Here is a 17,631-nt window from a genome sequence, read left to right as displayed (position 1 = left end):
GACAAGCCCATCAGGCCCTTGTGTCTTCTGAGTGTGCACTGCAGGGTGGTGTGTACCTCAGCACCCCAGCTCCCTGGTGTGGGAAGGCCTTTGTGCCCCTGGGTTCTTCCTCTCAGAAACAAATGGGCCGTGTCCATGGGCCAGGGCAGCGTCTCCTCGGCCCCGTGGTCTGTCTGGCATTGGCTTCTCTTTCCAGGAGTGTTGGGTAGTGTGTGAGTGGATAAAGGGAAGAGGCACCGAGAAAAATGGAAACCTTTATTGGCAGAGATAGCCGGCTTGGGCCAGATGAGGGGAGCATGGGGGGGACCATGGCAAAACGAACTAAAGGAAGTCTTCAAAGGGGAGGACAAGTCACCAGTTTGAGGAACAGGAGCTCTGGACTGGTTCTGACAGAACACTCTCGCGTGAACTGTCCAGGCTGAGCCTCTGCGCGGGTAGCACCTTTGCTCACAGAGCGCAAGGACAAGAGGCAGGAGCCAGCACTTCCGGCAGCTCATGCTGAGCCGCTCTTAGAGGCCAGGACCAAGGTCCACGTCGGTCACTGGCAAGCACCTGGTGAAGAGGAGCCGTCTCCTCCACGACTGTGTGTTTGAAAATGCTCTTGATCTCAGTTTTCCGAAAAGCCGTAACCCGGCAAGCTGGGCTCATGCGAGGGTCTGCTTCACTCTGAGTGTGGAAGACTCGACACAGACAGAAGCTGCAGGGATGGTGGGGGATGGTGTGGAAATGGTTAGGGGCAGCGAGGAGGAAGACGAGATGGCTGGGGGAAGCCCAGATGCGGAGGGAGGTCAGCAAGGACAAATCGAGGGAGGAATATAGACAGGAGCTCGGGTGAGCCACGGAGGACATTATACAAAGCCAACAGTGTGCATCTCAGCTTTCCCTCTAAGACAGTGGAACTGACCCGTTGGTCAGGAACATTTGGGTCACATTTCCTACTCCTGTTTGGTCAGTGGTGGGAAGGGCAGGAAGGCCGGTCAGAGTGTGTCCCCACGCGCACAGCCACGTGCGTGGCCCTCTAGCCCAGTGCCACCTTCCTGGAGACTGTCTGGTAGAATACGCCCCGAAGCAGGGCCTGGTAGTTTGGTACACGGAATAGGTGGCGCTCACCGAAGGCCACGTCATACTCCGCGGTCTTGCCGGTGACGAGCACACGGATGTGGGGCTCATTCACCTGGGGGCCCACCACCACCACAAAGATCTCAATGCCTGCACGCTGGGCCTCCTGCACAGCCTTCTCAATGGCCTCCGCCGTGGCCCCCTGTGAGTTGCCATCTGAAAACAACAGGATTCTCTTCTTGGTGGCACCCGATGAGGCTTCCCGGTAGAAACGAGTTACATAGCTCAGGGCGTCATTGACGTCAGTGGCGTCATTGATGAAATCCATGCTGTCCACAGAGCTGGCCAGCACGGTGTAGTTCTGCAAGAACTGAAGAGCTGCCCGCCCTGGCTGTTGCTGGCCTGCGCCACTGTACTGTACCACAGCTACCCGCACATCCTGGGAGGGGTCCGTCCTGCCTGCTGACAGGAAGCGCTCAGCTAGGCGCTTGGCGAAGACCTTGGTGGTTTCGAAGTTGTGGCTGCCGACACTGGCTGAGCCATCTAGCAGGATGGTGATGTCAGCCGGGGAGGAGAATGTGACTGTGGGGTAGAGACAGTGGCCTGAGATTGGATGAACTGAAAGGGACTGGCCAGAGAGCACCCAGATTCTCAGAGCTGCCAAGCCCCAAAGGAGAGAACCCAGAGCACTGTGGGGTCTTTCCCACCCTGTCCTTCCCCGCCTTGTACTCACTTGGGCAGGTATAATCTGGACACTTTTTATCTGGAAAGAGAAATCGGAAGAAGTGAATGCCATGCCTCCGTGACCCTATGCGCCATGCCCACTCTGAGCCTCAGAGGAGGAGAGGTGTTTAAAGGTCAGGCCCTCTACCATGCGACTGACCAACTACCCATCATGCATCTGGCACAAACTGAATCCCTTGACCAGGTTGTCCACATTGTGGAGTCAGACCGACACGAGGTTGACATACAATGTACCCGTGGTGTTGGGGTGGAGACCTTGGCCCATGCATGTGGGTACAAGAACACCTGCCCTCAAGTTGCTCTGCTGGGCCAGAGGTCACCCTGGACAGTGCCACACAGCCTAGTCACAGTCTTTTTTGAGGTGACAGGGTCAGGTGCATTCTGAGGAGGGCTGTTCCTAGCCCAAACAGTCCCAGAAAGCTGAGGGGACACGTCTAAGACAGGCCCTGGCACTGCCCACCCAGCCCTTTGATCTCAAGCACGCACCTATGCAGATCTGGGCCGTGATGTTCTTCAGAAAGCCGTCGTCTAGAAGCTCTGCATAGTTCTCCTTCACCAGGGAGATACCTGGCCGGCCTTGTGACAATAGGCCTTGGCAGGAAATGACGTTGAGTTGGTCGGAGCCCGCGACAAAGCCGAACACATCCTTGATGCCCACGGAAACTACCTGCAGAGGACGGGTCGCAGGGGTCAGCCTGACTCTGTACTTCTTCCCTGGAGAACAGTCCCCATGTTTTCAGGAGGCCCTGTGGGGTTGTGCAGCCGCCCACCTGAATGTCTGGGCCACAGAGCACACTGAGGGGTGTTGTGTCCCGTTGGGTGTCAGAGCGCCCATCGGTGATGACCAGAGCGATTCGGTTGTTCTGGGTGGGTGGAAGCAGCCGGTCTCGGGTGTACTGCAGCGCTTCTCCCGTGAATGTGCCGCCAGCCATCCACTGCAGCTTCTTCACGGCTCTGCACAAGAAGACAGATTAGGCCGGGGTCAAAGCCAGAGTCAGGCTCCTGGTTGGGCCAGGCCCACTCTAGGACCAGGGATGGGGCCGTGATCTGGGGAATCCTCTCACTCTTTGAAGTCCTGGGCGTTGCGGATGTTGGGGCTTCGCATGTCCACGTGCTCTTGCATCTGGTTGTGGCTGTACTGCACCACGCCTGCATGTGACTGCCCTGGCTCAAACTGCAGGAAAGATACCATCAGATCTGGAGTCCAACACCCCTGCGGCCTAGAACCCCAGCCTGCCAAGGGCCTCTGCCCTGAGGCCTGAGGCCCCGGATGCTCCTTCACACAGGGCCTTCTATAACTACTCCCACAGGTCCCCAAGGCTCTGCACATAATAGCCCTCCCAGGTTCCGTCATTAAAGGGTGAGCTCTGGACCCACTGCCAAGATTCTCTGTGCCGCATGGTGAAAATGCATACATATAGCTTCCGTGGACATTAAAGGTGTGTTTGGCCTTTCTGCAGGCTCCAACCAGCTCAATGAATATACAAACCAATGTATCCAGTGATGAGCCAGGAAGCCGAGGTGGCGGGGTTCAGCTCTCTGTTGGCTGTGAACCTAGGTGACCTGTACTCACCTTGACCAGCTCATCCTTGCTCAGCCGGTCAATGACCTTGATGATGAAGTCCTTGGCAATCTCAAAGTTCTGTAGGCCAATGCTCTCAGAGCTGTCCAGCACGAAGAGGATGTCAATGGGGCCACATGTGCACTCTAGGAGGTGGGATGGGCCAGCCCTTAATGCCCTTCTACAGGCTTCTCTCGGTACCCCCATGGTCCCACCCCACATTGTGGATTATGAGTCTTCTCCCATGTCTCCTTGGGAGCTAGGCTTGCCAGGTTGGCCTTTATTGACCAGACCCAACAGTTGCCACCCTGGCCCTTCATCCTGACTCTCATCCTGTGGAAGAGTGAATAGGACAGGCCTGGAGGTCGGGTTCCCGCTCCAGCCTGTTGATGGTTCCTCAAAATGTTAGGGAGAAAGCACAGGGAATAGCAGTGTCCTGGGCCTGTGTGACCCCAGGGTACTGCTCACTGGGAAGGCAGATGGGTAAGAGAGCAAGGTGGATGAATGCATGGCTGCTTCTTTGGTAGCCCACTGCAGAGCCAGTACGGGTCCACTTAACACTGCACAGGAATTCCCAGGAGTGGAGAGGTAGCACTCACCACAGCAGGCTGAGGAGAGAGGAGAAAGAGCGCTAAATAGAACAGCTCCACACTACAAAGTGTGCCCTGCCCTGCTCTGCCTAGCTTCACCTAGCTCTAGCCAGACCCTCAGCATCTCAGGGTCCCTGAAACCTCAGAGCATGTGGAGCCCAGCCATGGTTCTCCCATGTGGGGGACCTGCCAATCTCAGTAGCACCTAGGCCCTGCCTGGCTGTGCCTCCCACTCTCGGAGACCCTTCTGGAGCAGGATGCTGGGCCCTGTGGCTGCCAGGGACTTGCTGGCTCATTAAGAAAGTCCCCCTAAGGTCCAGATACTCACAGCACATTTTCATGATGATATCCAAAATCTCGCACTCCTGGGGAGAGAGGTGAGAATATTAATGTGGCTTAGGCTGAGGCATCCCTGGTGGTCCCTGAGAACACCCTGGGGGTTGGATCTGTGCAGGGACTTCTTATAGACTAGAGTGTTCCTGGATTAATGCCCCCCAAGAATGTAAGATATGATGCCGTTACCAACACATAGCTGTCATGTGTCCCCCATGGCTGTATGTCTCCCACGGCTATCTCATGTCCCCTATAGTCATCCCATGTCCCATGGTAATCACACATCCCTGTGGTCTGAGTGCAAGGCTTCAGGCCTCCTGTCCCAGATGCCCCCATCTGTGAACAGGGTCTGGGAGATCCAGGTTTCACTAATGCCCCATCAAGATTCATGGCCACAGTGGGCAGCCCCCAGATCTCATTTGCAGACACCCTACTTACATCTGGCCCAGGTGGTCCCACATGTCCTGGAGGTCCCTGTCAGAGCAAGAGCAGACAACAACTGTAAATGGGGAGTTTGTGCCCAAGGATTCCTAAACTATTTGTCTTCTAGGGACCTCAGCGTCTCCAGTTGCCCTTGGGGCAAGTCTGGTCCCGTGAGTCTTTTGGCTTTCACCTCTAATTGCTGCATATGGCCCTGTTTCAGATCCACCCATAACCCCTGCAGCCACATCACCTACCTGGGGTCCTTCTGGGCCTCGGTACCCCTTTGCCCCTTTGGCCCCACGGGGTGAAACGTCATTGTTCTAGAAGGAAACGGTGTGGGGTCAGCAGGAGTAGCTGTGTGTACCAGTTGCCCTCACTCTGGCCCAGCTGCTCCGGCTCCTCAGAGTACATCTCCAGCCTCCCCTGCTCCTCCGTTCCAGTGAGCAAAGCCTGCAGGGTTCACACTCTTGAAAGACGGCCCCTCACCCCACTTACATCGTCTCCAGGGTCTCCAACTTCACCCTCATCCCCCTTGAGGCCAGGGTATCCTTTTGTGCCCTGCGGGAGACAAAACACATAGGTTAGTGGGATCTAGGATGTAGAGAAGGCAGAGGAGATGAATGTGAGACATGGATGGAGTGTCCTTGAAGTAGTCAGTGATGTTAACCCCAGAGTCACTTCTAAGTGCATATGCATGCTGCCTGATGTCATGTGGAAAAGTGCTCACGGTGTGTTAATTGTGCAAGCCCATGCAGGTGCATGTGTGCAGTGTGAACACACATCTATGGCCTGACAGAGGCATTGTGGGGATACTCACGTTTAAGCCAGGGGGGCCTCTGTTGCCTGGATATCCCTGTGAAGGAAGATAGGATGGTTATACCAGGGTCCAGTGAGGCAGGGGCTGATGACAGCCAAGTGAGAACCACAGGTGGATGGGCCCAGACCCAAATGCCTAGATGAGCTGATGGCTCTGATCTATCTCATCCAGCCAGGTGCCTGGGTGGCCAGAGGGATACCAAGTGGGTCTTGGTAGATACGTAGGGAGGCCTATAGCACTCACAGGGAAGCCGGGGAAACCTTCTGTGCCGTTTCCTGGTGGACCATCTTCACCCTGAGAATGGATAGAGCTGCTGTCATTATGTGAGATGGCGGCTAGATGCCTGGGGGAAGTCCAGGACAGCTGTGTCCCCAGCCAGGGAAAAAAAACCCTCCCCAGGTCTGCCCTGGATTGAACTTTAAGCAAGAGGGTCTTGCCTGAGGCATCCTCATCCCTGAGAGCTGACTGTGGATCCGCCCCCTCCCAGCACCTCCCCAAGGGGCCCAGTAAGGCAAAGCCCAGCTGCTGAGTCTCTGGTGACCCCGCAGTAGGCTCAGTTGGGCTGTCCTCCCAAATGCTCACCCTTTCACCCATCAGTCCTGGGTCTCCAGGGGGTCCAGCGGGTCCTGGAGCTCCTCTGAGACCCTAAAGAAGAGGAACAGGTAACAGCCAGGCCATAGACAATCTGAGTTTGTGGCACACTATGCCCCCTGGGACCCAGTCTCTCCCAGGGCAAGAGAGGGAAGACCAGGTTCAGAAAGGTGGGATGGGGGTATGGGAGATGCTACAGGACCAGGGTCATCCTCAGCGTGACACTCAGGGCTGGCCTCCTAGGTGAATAGCAACACAGTGGGCATGTACTCACCTCAGGGCCTGGAGGACCCTCATCACCTCGGTATCCTTTAGGTCCAATGGGGCCAGCATCACCCTGGGGAATTAAGAACCATGGGAGCTCAGCTCACTGTCCCCAGGCCACACTTGTCTTCCTTCCCTGAGAACTGAGAGCCCCAGACCATGGGGTTCTATCTCCTATGGAGAAAGTGGGCTCCACTACTGCCATCTAGGACCCCTGGACACAGGGGTGGAGGACCCTTGGGGCCTCATGACAGGTGGGGTCAGTGGCCGGCATGGGGTGTGGTCAGGGTGGGCTCCCTGCTGGTCCCTCCTCTCTGCTATCCAAGCTGGCGCCTTCTCTTTAGGTCCCAGGCTATGTGGCTGTCTTCCTTTTGTTCATGAGCCCTCAATGGCTGTACTGGCCTGCGAGGGACGTCTACCCCTGGCAGTACCTCCATAAGTAGTCTCTCTTACCAAGTCTTCAGCCCCTTCCTTACCAGACTTCTGACCACATGGACACAAACAAGGACAATGACAGACTTAGGCATGATGTCTGACCTATCTACCTAGTTCCCTCCTGATGGCTCTGGAGACTGTACCTGGTCTGGGGAGCTGAAGCCCCAGTGTCTCTGGGTTGAGCCTGGCTGTACCGGCCCTGGCTCCCTGAACATGAGCTCTGAAAGATCTTACCCACACCCTTAGGTTATGGAAGCTCTTGTGTGTTAATTCTCCCAAACTCACCTCTATCCAGTCTCATACTCATGTCTCCCAAGGACTCAAAGAGCTCATCTCCATCCACCCCACAGACTAGGGACTCACTTCTGGTCTCACGGCCAAAGTCTCTCTCCCTGTGTGGGTGGCCCGGTCCCTATTACCCCTCACTCCCACACTACCAGGCCCTATAAACATAACAGCTCAAGGCCAGAGATCTAGGGTGGCATGGAGTCTACAAGTGACCGTGTCCCACAGCCTCCAGGACATCCCTTGGCCTCGTGTTGAGTACTAACGCACATCCATACCCAGCCGAACCCAGGCTAGCTCTGAGCGTGGACATTAGGGGTCGGCAGGAACACATGTTCCTAGGAGGTCCCCCATGCTGACCCACAGGAAGCACTTCTTTCAGAAGACCCGAATGAAGCACTTAGCTTAGTACTGAGCAATGTGTGAGCCTACAAGCTGCGAGGCCTCACGGTTCCCTGCAATACGTTAGGCTTCCTACCGAATCTCCAGGGATGCCAACAGGGCCTTCTCTTCCTTGGTCACCTTGTGGTCCAGCTTCACCCTGGGGAGAAATGAGCCCATGAGTGCAAAGGTAGAGGCCACATGGCCACCAGCAATGTGCTCTAGGAGTCGCAGGCTATCTCGGTGGCCAGCACTTGAGGCACTCTGGTGAGGGTTGAAAGAGCCCGCTGAACTCAAAACTGTAGACCACAGCTGGCTCTAGATTCTCCTCCTCCGGTTGGGCCCACCAATGAGCAAGCCTCTGATGGGATATCGACTGATGCCCTACCTTGGATGTGCAGAGCCCTGGACAGTTCCAGCCCTCCATAATAGGAAGGCTGGAGGGCTGAGGTCTAGACACCGATTTGGCTGCATGGCTGGCTCTGTAAATCTGTGTTCAACTCCAGCCTCAGTGTGTCCCCTAGATTGCCCCAAGGCATGACTCACCGGGTCTCCCCTTGGGCCCCTCACACCAGGGGTCCCCCGAGGTCCTCTTTCACCAGGACCACCCTGTGTGGAGAAGAGCAGACATGAGGCTACCCGAGATCCAAAACTGGGAAGGGTGGGAGCTTGAAGGCCAGGCCCAATCATTTCCCCAGTTGTCTCTGTTGCCAGATGGTTCCAGAGGTAGGCCTCTGTGCTCTTCAGGCCACCTGCCTCCATAGACTGCCAAATGACCCAAGGCCCAGCACACAAGGTGAAATCTAGAATGGCTAGGGTCTGGCTTCCTGTCTAGCCAAGGCCTACAGACAGGAGTACTAAGGACCTATAGTGGTCAGGCCCAGGTCGGGCTGCACAAGCCTTTCCTGTTGATGGTGAGGACAGTAGTGCTGTACCATTCAGCTGACTCACCCTCTCTCCAGGGGCACCATCTGGGCCAGCGTTCCCCTAGGGCAAGGAGAAATAGCATATGTTAGTCTGTGCACAAGCCTGTACTCAGCCCACAAGTGGGGATGGACAAGGATGGGGTGTTTACCTCGTCACCGGCCTCTCCTTTCTCTCCGGGGGGACCAGGCTCTCCCGGATCACCCTGGGGGAGGACAAGTTGAGAATGACCACAAGCCCCAGTGTCCATGAGGCTCATCCCATCTCCTCATATGTCACGTCATCTCACCTCATCTCCAGGTGGCCCTGAGCTCCCTGGTCTCCCAGGCTCACCGTCTGCTCCAGCTTCACCCTGGGGAAGATCAGAGAGGTCATGGACGCTTGATCCATGGTCCCAGGCACTGGAAGCCACATCAGGACCTGGGTCCAGTGACTACACTCTCTTACCCAAACCTCAGGTCACCCCAGCCAACTCTGGAAGAGTTCTGACCTCCCAAGGTCCTCACAATTCACCCACATCTGCATAGCGCACCCTGGACCACCTCAGCCTTAAAACTCCTCAGGTCCAGACTGAGATGCTCGATGGTTAATGGCAAACTTGAGCCTGCCTGTTGAGGCTTCATGGCTGCCCTTCTCAGAGCCAGGCTTGTCCCTCACACTGTGGGAGCCAGGAGGAATGGGACCTGAACCTTAGTGGATGTTGAAACCCCCACTCTCTGGGGCTGCCTGTCACCTACCTTTTCTCCTTTCAGGCCAAAGGCACCAGCATCCCCCTTAGGACCTGGGGGTCCTTGAATGCCCTGGTGGGAAGATGGAAATGCAGGTCACAGCTAGCCAAGACCCCCATGGGCCCCAGATAAGCGCCACCCCGCAGACTGAACAAGCAAATCAAATGAATTCACATACAGCCATTGGGCGGAGTCGGTATAGCAAGGGTTGAACCAAATCCCCAAGCACCATGATTCCAAAATATAGGGGGGGGAGAAGAAGTGACTTACATCGAATCCTGGCGAGCCCTTGCAGCCTGGTAGTCCCGGGAACCCCGTTTCCCCCTGGGAGAAGGAAACATCAAGATTGGAATGGTTGAGCAGAGACTTGAGCTCTGTCCATCCAAGCCCCTCCCAGGAAAGTCAGGAGCCCTCTGAACTTAAGTGAGTCACTTGAGGTTTACTACGACCTGGGTCTGGGCAAGAAACATCACCTGACTCTCCCTTCCAAGTTTCCCAGGAAGGCCCACCACAGGAGCTGCACCTGTGCACTTGGGGCACACCTTGGCTCTGTCTACCTTCCTTCTTAGACAGCATACCCACCCTCTTAGAGCCCCTGCCTCGTGATTACCTTCATGCCGTCCACCCCGTCAATGCCACGCTTGCCTTTCTCACCCTGCGAGACGTGGAGACAAAGGCAGGTTAGACAAAGGGCAGATGTCTCTTGCACTGGCCCATGAACAACATTTATTTCCTTGACCCAGCCATACTCACCTTGTAGCCTTTGGGTCCTCTGGAGCCCTGTGGAAACAGGAAGAAGAGGGTGAGAGGTAGTCCCCTCCCTGGAGCAGAGGGCAGCCTCCACTACACCTCCATTCTCCCATTAGGTGGGAGTGAGGCATGTGCAGTATGGTGGACCCACTGTGAATGCAACACCATCCCTTCGACCCAAGAGAGCAAGAATTGTGGCGATCGGGGACACAGGACAGAATGGGCTGGGAAGAGGACAGGGCCTGCATTTGGAGGCTCTCCGGGAACTGCCCACTGAGACAAAGTGACATTTTCCATTCCCTGTCCTCTCTGATCCAGGTGGCCTGAGGTGGCAGCAGAGCTCAGGCGACCAGCTGCATCCCCCCCCCCCAGGCACTCCCCCATGCTCCCCCTGACAGAAACACTAGCTATCGCCCTGTGATGGTCATCAGTCAAGATAACTCTCCGTACCCAGAGGGACACCCCTGAAGCTGGTTCTCACTCACCTTCTCTCCACGGCTCCCTTTTTCTCCCTATGAACCAAACAGAAGAAGAAGGGGTACGTTATTGTACAGACCAGTTTGCACCTGGCCACCAAACCCTGATCCATTCCACCCAAGAGAGGTCACTGGGCATTCGGGACACGTACCTTCATACCCTGGTACCCGACTGGTCCAAGATCCCCGGGTCTTCCCTGGAACAGAACAGGAGATAGTCAGACATCCCTGGGTAGCAGGGGAAGGTCCCACTCAGCCCACCTCACCTCTCACTGCAGAAAGACCCACATAGGATCCTCGAGTGATCTGCTGTGAGGCTCCCTAGAGGGTCTCCAAGATCTCATGGCAAGCTCCAGGAGGAAACCCAGGACATCCAGAGGGAGGAGATGGGGGACACAGTACCCCAGAGGAGAGGGAGGGGAGCCAGGTCACCCTGAAGAGGGCTAGATAAGAAGGGGAATTGCCAGGAGACTGATCATGGCCCAAAGCAGAGGTCCTGGGCTTGTTGGCTTGACCCCTGGGGCAGCCTCTCTTCTCCCATCAAAGAACACAAAGATCACAGTGTGATCTCTGTGTTCAGAGCTGCTGTTCTGGAAGTTTCTAAGGCTCAGATCCCCAGCCTCAGGCTTCTCAGCATTTGTCCCCATCCTCATGCAGACAGTAACCCATACTCACGGGGTCTCCAGCTTCTCCCTTCTCTCCGGGAAGGCCAGGCTTTCCTCGTTCCCCCTGGAAGGCAGAGGAGATGAGCTCAGGAAGACCAGGTCAGAAGCCATGCCCATCTGTTCAGGAAAGCTGGGCAAGACCCCTTGGGCATGAAAAGGGTCTTCAGAACGATTCCATCCAGCCTCCAGAGTTCTTCTGGCCGTGCCTGGGTTCTGGGAGTCCTCCCCGGTTCCTCATGCTGTGCCACCCTGGCTGGACTTGGGCCTAGAGCTGTGCCTCTGCCCCCAAGTTCTCGAGGCTGAGCTGGTGTGCTGCTCCAGGCCCAGAGGAACAGGAGGACCCAGCATGGATGCTCCCTGAGGGGGCCATAGCTCAGCCCTGTGAATGATGGCCATGTGGCAGGAGAGCCACCCTAGACCTGACCTCAGCGTCTCCCATGGTGTTCAGATTTGTCCCACGTGAGTCACAGTAGGACCTGGACCCCCGTTTCATTCCCAACTCCACCAGAAGGCCCTTTGATCTCAAGAATCAAGCGGGTGTCGAACTGACCCTTGAGCCCAAAGGCAGCCTTCTGGATCACAAGCGGAAGGCTCTGCAACCCCAATTCCCACACCCCAAAACCACATTAAGTACATTCCTGGACTTTCTCCCCAGACAAAGGCACCTGCCCAGCCAGTGTTGAGTGTACAAGGTTCCCAAGGAGGTGGGCACAGAGCTATGGCTTCCAGTGGTTCCATCTTTGTTTTGTTTTGTTTTTTCAAGACAGGGTTTCTCTGTGTAGTTTTGGTGTCTGTCCTGGATCTCGCTCTGTAGACCAGTGACTCGAACTCACAAAGATCCGCCTGGCTCTGCCTCCCAAGTGCAGGGATTAAAGGCATGCACCAGTGGCTCCATCTTAATAGAAGCAAAGCAATTTCAGCCACTCACCTCATAGCCAGGGTCACCTCGGGGCCCAGGAGGTCCTCTGGCAGCCTGAAAGAAACATGAGAGACCCTATTCATCCCCAGACCCTAGACAAGGGTCAAGGGGCCAGCAGGGAAGGTGGGCCACACTTACCTGGCACTCAAAGGTACAGCACTGTGGAAGAAAGGGGTAGGAGATCAGTCAGAATCCAAAAGCAGCGGGTGGGTGCCCCAACAAGGACAAGGAAGGGCTTCGGGACACTCACTCCAACAGGGGGACCCACTGTCAGAGCTAGGACCCTGTTCAAGACTCAGGCCCTGACTCGTAGCTCAAGGGCAGGCACTTACCACTTGCTCCACATTATTTTTCTGAAATGGAAACCAAAGCGCGAGTTACTCTCTCTTCTGGGCACAGCCCGCCTTCCCCCACCCTGAAGAAGTCAGTGCTCACAATCATGTCCACAATGGTGTCAATAGTCTGGCTGATGGTCTCTTCTGCATCGCGGCTATGGCCCCAGTCAGCGGCTGTGAAATTGCGCCGGTATGTGTGGTCTGTGGCGATGATGCTTAGGCGTGGCTCCTGGGCACATGGAGGAGGAGAGAATCAACTACCTCCAAAAAAGTCTGTGCGCCACTGTGAACTGGGTAGTGGTTGCAGAGCCAGTACGGAAATGCCCAAGCTCCTCAGTGGGTTGGGGTCAGCCCTTTGAAAGGCTAGGACTATCTACTGGGATGTCTCGACCCAGGGGCCCAGAGAGGGGGAGGCTTTGAAACATTAGGTCTGTGTGTACCCAAACAATAGCAGAAAAGAGGGTGCCAGTGGCTCAGGGACCCAGATGGCAGGAGCCCAGAGGCCCTCCATCTTGTGCGTTGAGGGCGTAAAAGGAGGTGGGGTCTTACTAGGTGGTCAGGTGTAATGGCCACAGAGAAGACTTTGATGCCCAGGTGTTTGGCCTCATTCACTGCGTCTTCCAGGCCCCCACACGGTTCCTTGTAGCCCTCTAGAGGGTGCCCATCCGTCACCACGATCAGGTACTTGTTCTCCTTCAGGTGGGAGCCCCTGGAGAGGAGGGTAGCATGAGGCCCCGCTCTAGGGCTCGGAGCCTGGGAACCAGAGCTGAGACCCTCAGAGCTGGTGGCCAGAGGTCCAGGAGAAGGACCCTGGGAACCAAAGCTGAGACCCTCAGAGCTGGTGGCCAGAGGTCTAGGAGAAGGACCCGAGGCAGCTCTGGACATGCTGTCCCCTTGTCACCCAGGGACCAGGATCACCATTGATTGTAATTATAAAGTATCAGGTCTTGTTGCATGTCCACATCTTTGAGATGCACACTTCCAGGAAAGACACGGGTCCTCAGTTTGCACTCTAAGTGGGCATCATCTCAAGATGCCTTGGACCCCAAACCTCTGAGAACAAGAGAGCCAGGGGTGACCCTGGGCTACTTCGGGGAGGGCTCCTGTGGAAGGCAATTGATGTAGGAGGTAGAGGGACTCACAGATAGCCTGGAATTGTTTCACCCGAAACAGTGCAATGGGTGTCTCTGAGGAAGGGGTCAGAGTCGGGTCGGGGGCCACACAGACATCAGGGCTTTTCCACATGCTGGAAGCCACACCACGTGCATTCTAGAACATCCACCTTCAAGTTTATTCTGTGGATTGCACATGGCGGCCATTCTCTAAGCCACACCCCCAGTCCAGACACTCTTACAACTACAGAGGGGAGATGGGGTCTCGCCCATCCCGTGCAACGTCATCATGCATTGGTGTTAACGTGGAAAGCCTAAATGGGCCTTGGAATGGGGCTCAGCCCTGCAGCCTCACAGTGCTGGGGTATCTCAATGAAGCCACAGAAAGGAGGAGTGGTGAGGGGCACAGGGATCTCTCCCCTGAGCTGGCTGCACTGGGCAGCTGATGCCGTGGGAGGCTGGGTGGATGTGTAGCTTGTGCCTACCCTACTGGTCATGGGGCGTCCTGGGAAGGAGCAGGGTCATAGCCACCTGTCACCCATCAGCTCAATGCCTGGGTCTTTGTGGGAAGGCATCTAGCCACATGAGGAAAGAGCCTCAGACCCACACATGATAGGAAGTGAAGCGGAAGCCATTCTGTCCACTGCTGAAGGATTTTGGTTGGGAGGTTCCAGGGCTGTGTTGCCATAGCTGGACTGGGGTAACTGGCTTCTCTCTCTCTCTCTCTCTCTCTCTCTCTCTCTCTCTCTCTCTCTCTCTCTCTCTCTCTCTCTCTCTCTCTCTCTCTCTCTCTCTCTCTCTCTCCTTCTCTGTCTCTGTTGCCGCATGCTCTGGGGGGTGACCAGGGCCATTTAGTTCACCAGCTGAGACAGTGGATAGATGCGTGGGTGGGTGGAGACTGGGGTATGGCCCCGCGCTCTCTGGCAAGGTGAAAAGGTTGGTGGCGATAGGCACACTGCCCCCTGAGGTAGAGTCTCTAGACCCCAGTCACTTCAGTGCTCGGTGGGTGACAGGCAGCCTGGCGGAAGTTCACCTGGCCGTGAAAAACAGGTAAGGGAGGCCCCGTAGCCCACGGGTTGAGACGGCCTGTGTCTGGAGTCGCCTGAGACTGGTCCCGGCTGATAGGGTCAGACTTTGAGAATGGCCCCGCACCACTCACCCTATGAGCAGCTCCTCCAGCCCCTTCTTAATGGCGCAGTCCGTGTAGGTGCCTTTGCCGAAGTACTTGATCGCATCCACGCTCGCCTTGAGCTCGTCGCGGCCACTGGGCATGCGCGTGAGCCCTCGGATGATCTCCACCTCGTCACTGTAGTGCAGCGCACCCGCATTCCAGACCAAGTTGCGGTCACAGCGGTAGTACCTGTGAGTCGTAGGTGGGATGAGGTTGAGGGGAGCATCACCCTGACCTTCAGGAAGGGACTTGCTGTCCCACGCGAGGGTGCTGCGTCCCCATCTCACAGATGGGCAGGTGGCCCAGGGGCCTATGACAGAAAGGGGCGGTCCCTGTCCTGGAGCCACACAGTAGGCCTAGCTGGACAAACTAACCTGAGTCTCAACTGAGCTGTAAACATGACCCCAGCTGGGGTCCCGGACCCCCATGTACTGCAGAGGGCTAGGTGAGGGTAGAGGCAGGCACGGGCCAGTTCTAAATAGGACATGGGGAGCTCTGAAGTGGGTCCAAGTTGCCTCTACCCTGCTCGGTACACAGCTCTCAGAGGTCTGCTATGGTGGCCCACATGGTTTTTTCAGGAGACAGGGTGACCACGGCCTCTGTAGTAAAAGGTAATTCCACCCATATCATGCGTGGGATCCTGAGACACAGAAACCGAGTCAAGGGACTGAGGACACCTCTCTGCCTTCTGCATTTGGACCTCCCTTTTCCTTCCCTACGGCCCCAGAGACATTCTCTCAAGTTCAGGTTTTTGATCTCCAAAACCCTGATGTGGGCAGCCCTGGGGGTGGATGGTTCACTCCAGTCTTCCGGGGACCACGTTTCTGTGGGCAGGACCTGGGCCCTGGATGGGTAGTTAGTAGGGTGGAGGCTTGGATTGGCTGAGTTCCTGTCTTCACACTGACTGACCACTGTGCAGGAACCTTGATGGGGGAGGAGGCTCACCACCTACACCCTTCCTCGGGACCTGCCCCCAGCCACACCCTCCGATCTCAGTGCCCCATGGAGGAGGCAGCGAATGAAGTGTGCTATGTCCCCTCCTCCCCTCCTCCCCGCCTGTATGGAGGACACTGGGATGTTTTGGCCCAGGACCTAGGCAGAAACTCTGATGGCCACGTGGACCAGGTGGGGTCCAGCTGCATGCAGGGCTCTAGGCATCAGGCATAGCGACATATCTGGCTGACTCCCCAAACTCCTGTCTGTGTTTGGAGTACGGAGACTCCACATCTCTACACTCAGTATTGTCTCCTCAGTCCTGCTGGCAAGATGGCCCCTCCCCATTGTTCCGTCCCACACTTACTCCTGCATCTCCTGCACACCTGCCCCCCCACCCCCCTCCACCCCCCAGCTGCATTCACACAGGACGGAGCTCTGGGCTGTGGCTTCTGAAGTGGGAAGTTAAGGCTCAGCTCTGCATGCAGGTCCACCCCCTCCCGAGGTCCAAGACCGGCCAAGGCAAGCTCACACTACCTGTCTCTCAGGTTGTCGATAAAGCGCTTGGTGAAGGATTTCACCTTGTCCACCAGGGCCCCATAGGGTTTCAGCCTCAAGGCCACGCTTTCCGAGGTATCCAGCACGAAGAATAGATCCACAGGACAGTCTGAGCCAGGGAAGGTCCCATAAGGTCACTTAGCCATGCCCTGAGCCCCGCTGGGAGCACCAGGCCCCTTCACATATCCCCATTTGGGCCAGGGGCTCCCTGAGGTACCATCCAGTCTCAGCAACAGAGCTCTGGGCAGGTGATGGCGGCCCACCCCATCACCTGCCTGGCAGACAACACCCAGCAGGGTCTGAGTGACACGCAGGGTGTCCTGTCCCTTGAACAGAGCCTCACTCAGTTAGAGTGGCCTTGGCCAGTTGTGAAGGGCAGGGGCTGCCTGGGAGAACTGGATTATTTCTCATTATGTTCTCAGGTTCGACTCAAAGCCACGACCTCATGCTGAGGTGTGAAGGGACAGGTCACCTATACTGGCTATCAAAGAGAGAATAGCAGTTCTGAGTCTCCCCGATGGTCATTCACTCAGGACAGAAAACGGACCGGGAGTGGTGGCCACAGGCTCCCCTTGGTAGGTCCCCCTGGAGTTTCCCAGCCTGGTCACCTCCCTAGCGAGGGGTGACAGGACTCCAGGGCCTTGCAGCTGGGAGCTGAGTGTTCCGCTACTTCAAGATGGTAACTGGGTGGAATGCAAGCTTGGATAAGGGACAAGGCCCCTTCTTGGTGGCTCTCCATGGGACGAAGATGAAAGAGGACCAGGGACAGTACCCGGGTGGGGGAAGGGGGGTGGGCATTGAGTCTATCTCCTTCCAGGCCTTCGGGCAGCCAAATACAGCTACTCGGCACCACCAGTTCACTTACCTTGGAAGGCAATAGCTTTGGAGTCCTGGATGTCCTGTGCGGCCACCCAGCAGGCCTGTAGCAGCAGGGGCAGCAGAGTGTGGGCCAGCCTCATGTTTCTGGCTGGCCTGCAGGTCACCATCAAGTGTGGGCCAGGGTCAGGGTGGGCGCTGGTGATGAGAGAGGAAGAAGTTGTCTCTGCTTGCTGCAGTTAGAGCCCAGGGCTGGCTGGCGGGAGGGTGGAGGGAGGGATGGAGGGAGGGAGGGAGGGAGGTGCCGGGAGAGGAGGGGGAGAGGAGAGGGAGGGCCTCAGAGCTGAGTGAGTCACAGCATTGGGGCTCCGGAACCCTGAGGAGAAAAAGCCCCTCTCCTCTGGCAGACTGTGATCTGAGATACTCCTGGGCTGTGGGATTCCAATTGCCACAGCTTGTGGGACGTTTGCTTGCTCGTAGTCAACTGCCCTGTGTAATAAAGATTGAAATGTGGTGTGGACGAAATATGTGATCCCAAAAGAAGTTTCAGGAAATATTTCTGGCAGTTTCATTCCAAACACCGCCTGTGGGACTGACCAGCCCAGTTTACTGGTGTGAGAGCTGACTCCCACAAACGCTGTTTTCTCGGGCGTTGGAGATGTTCCTATAGCTGCCTCTCCAGTTTAAAGACTTGTTTGCCGAAGGTATTTTGATCTTTACTAATGGGAAAACGAAGTTGTCAGCAACAACCATATGGATGG

General features: G+C 56.3%; 1 protein-coding gene across 1 annotated transcript; it reads right to left on the bottom strand.

The window, feature by feature from the left end:
- Positions 1 to 241: 241 nt before the first annotated feature.
- Col6a1 (collagen type VI alpha 1 chain) lies at positions 242 to 17,298 on the bottom strand. The gene is made up of 35 exons (XM_006992542.4): positions 16,920 to 17,298; positions 16,034 to 16,163; positions 14,552 to 14,752; positions 12,830 to 12,989; positions 12,381 to 12,509; positions 12,278 to 12,298; positions 12,084 to 12,104; positions 11,955 to 11,999; positions 11,037 to 11,090; positions 10,514 to 10,558; positions 10,371 to 10,397; positions 9,889 to 9,915; positions 9,746 to 9,790; positions 9,406 to 9,459; positions 9,145 to 9,207; positions 8,697 to 8,759; positions 8,559 to 8,612; positions 8,435 to 8,470; positions 8,030 to 8,092; positions 7,581 to 7,643; positions 6,393 to 6,455; positions 6,110 to 6,172; positions 5,771 to 5,821; positions 5,528 to 5,563; positions 5,206 to 5,268; positions 4,965 to 5,030; positions 4,726 to 4,761; positions 4,283 to 4,319; positions 3,964 to 3,972; positions 3,377 to 3,510; positions 2,868 to 2,977; positions 2,574 to 2,757; positions 2,290 to 2,470; positions 1,793 to 1,822; positions 242 to 1,641 (listed from the first exon to the last, which is right to left on the bottom strand). Exons 1-35 carry the CDS (start codon positions 17,038 to 17,040, stop codon positions 1,019 to 1,021), a joined length of 3,108 nt encoding a protein of 1,035 aa, XP_006992604.1. The 5' UTR covers positions 17,041 to 17,298; the 3' UTR covers positions 242 to 1,018.
- Between the last annotated feature and the right edge of the window lie 333 nt (positions 17,299 to 17,631).

Source organism: Peromyscus maniculatus, chromosome 21, assembly GCF_049852395.1.
Source record: "Peromyscus maniculatus bairdii isolate BWxNUB_F1_BW_parent chromosome 21, HU_Pman_BW_mat_3.1, whole genome shotgun sequence".
Lineage (NCBI taxonomy): Eukaryota > Metazoa > Chordata > Mammalia > Rodentia > Cricetidae > Peromyscus > Peromyscus maniculatus.
Note: the sequence above shows the minus strand (reverse complement) of the source record. Positions and strands in the feature narration are given on the sequence as shown.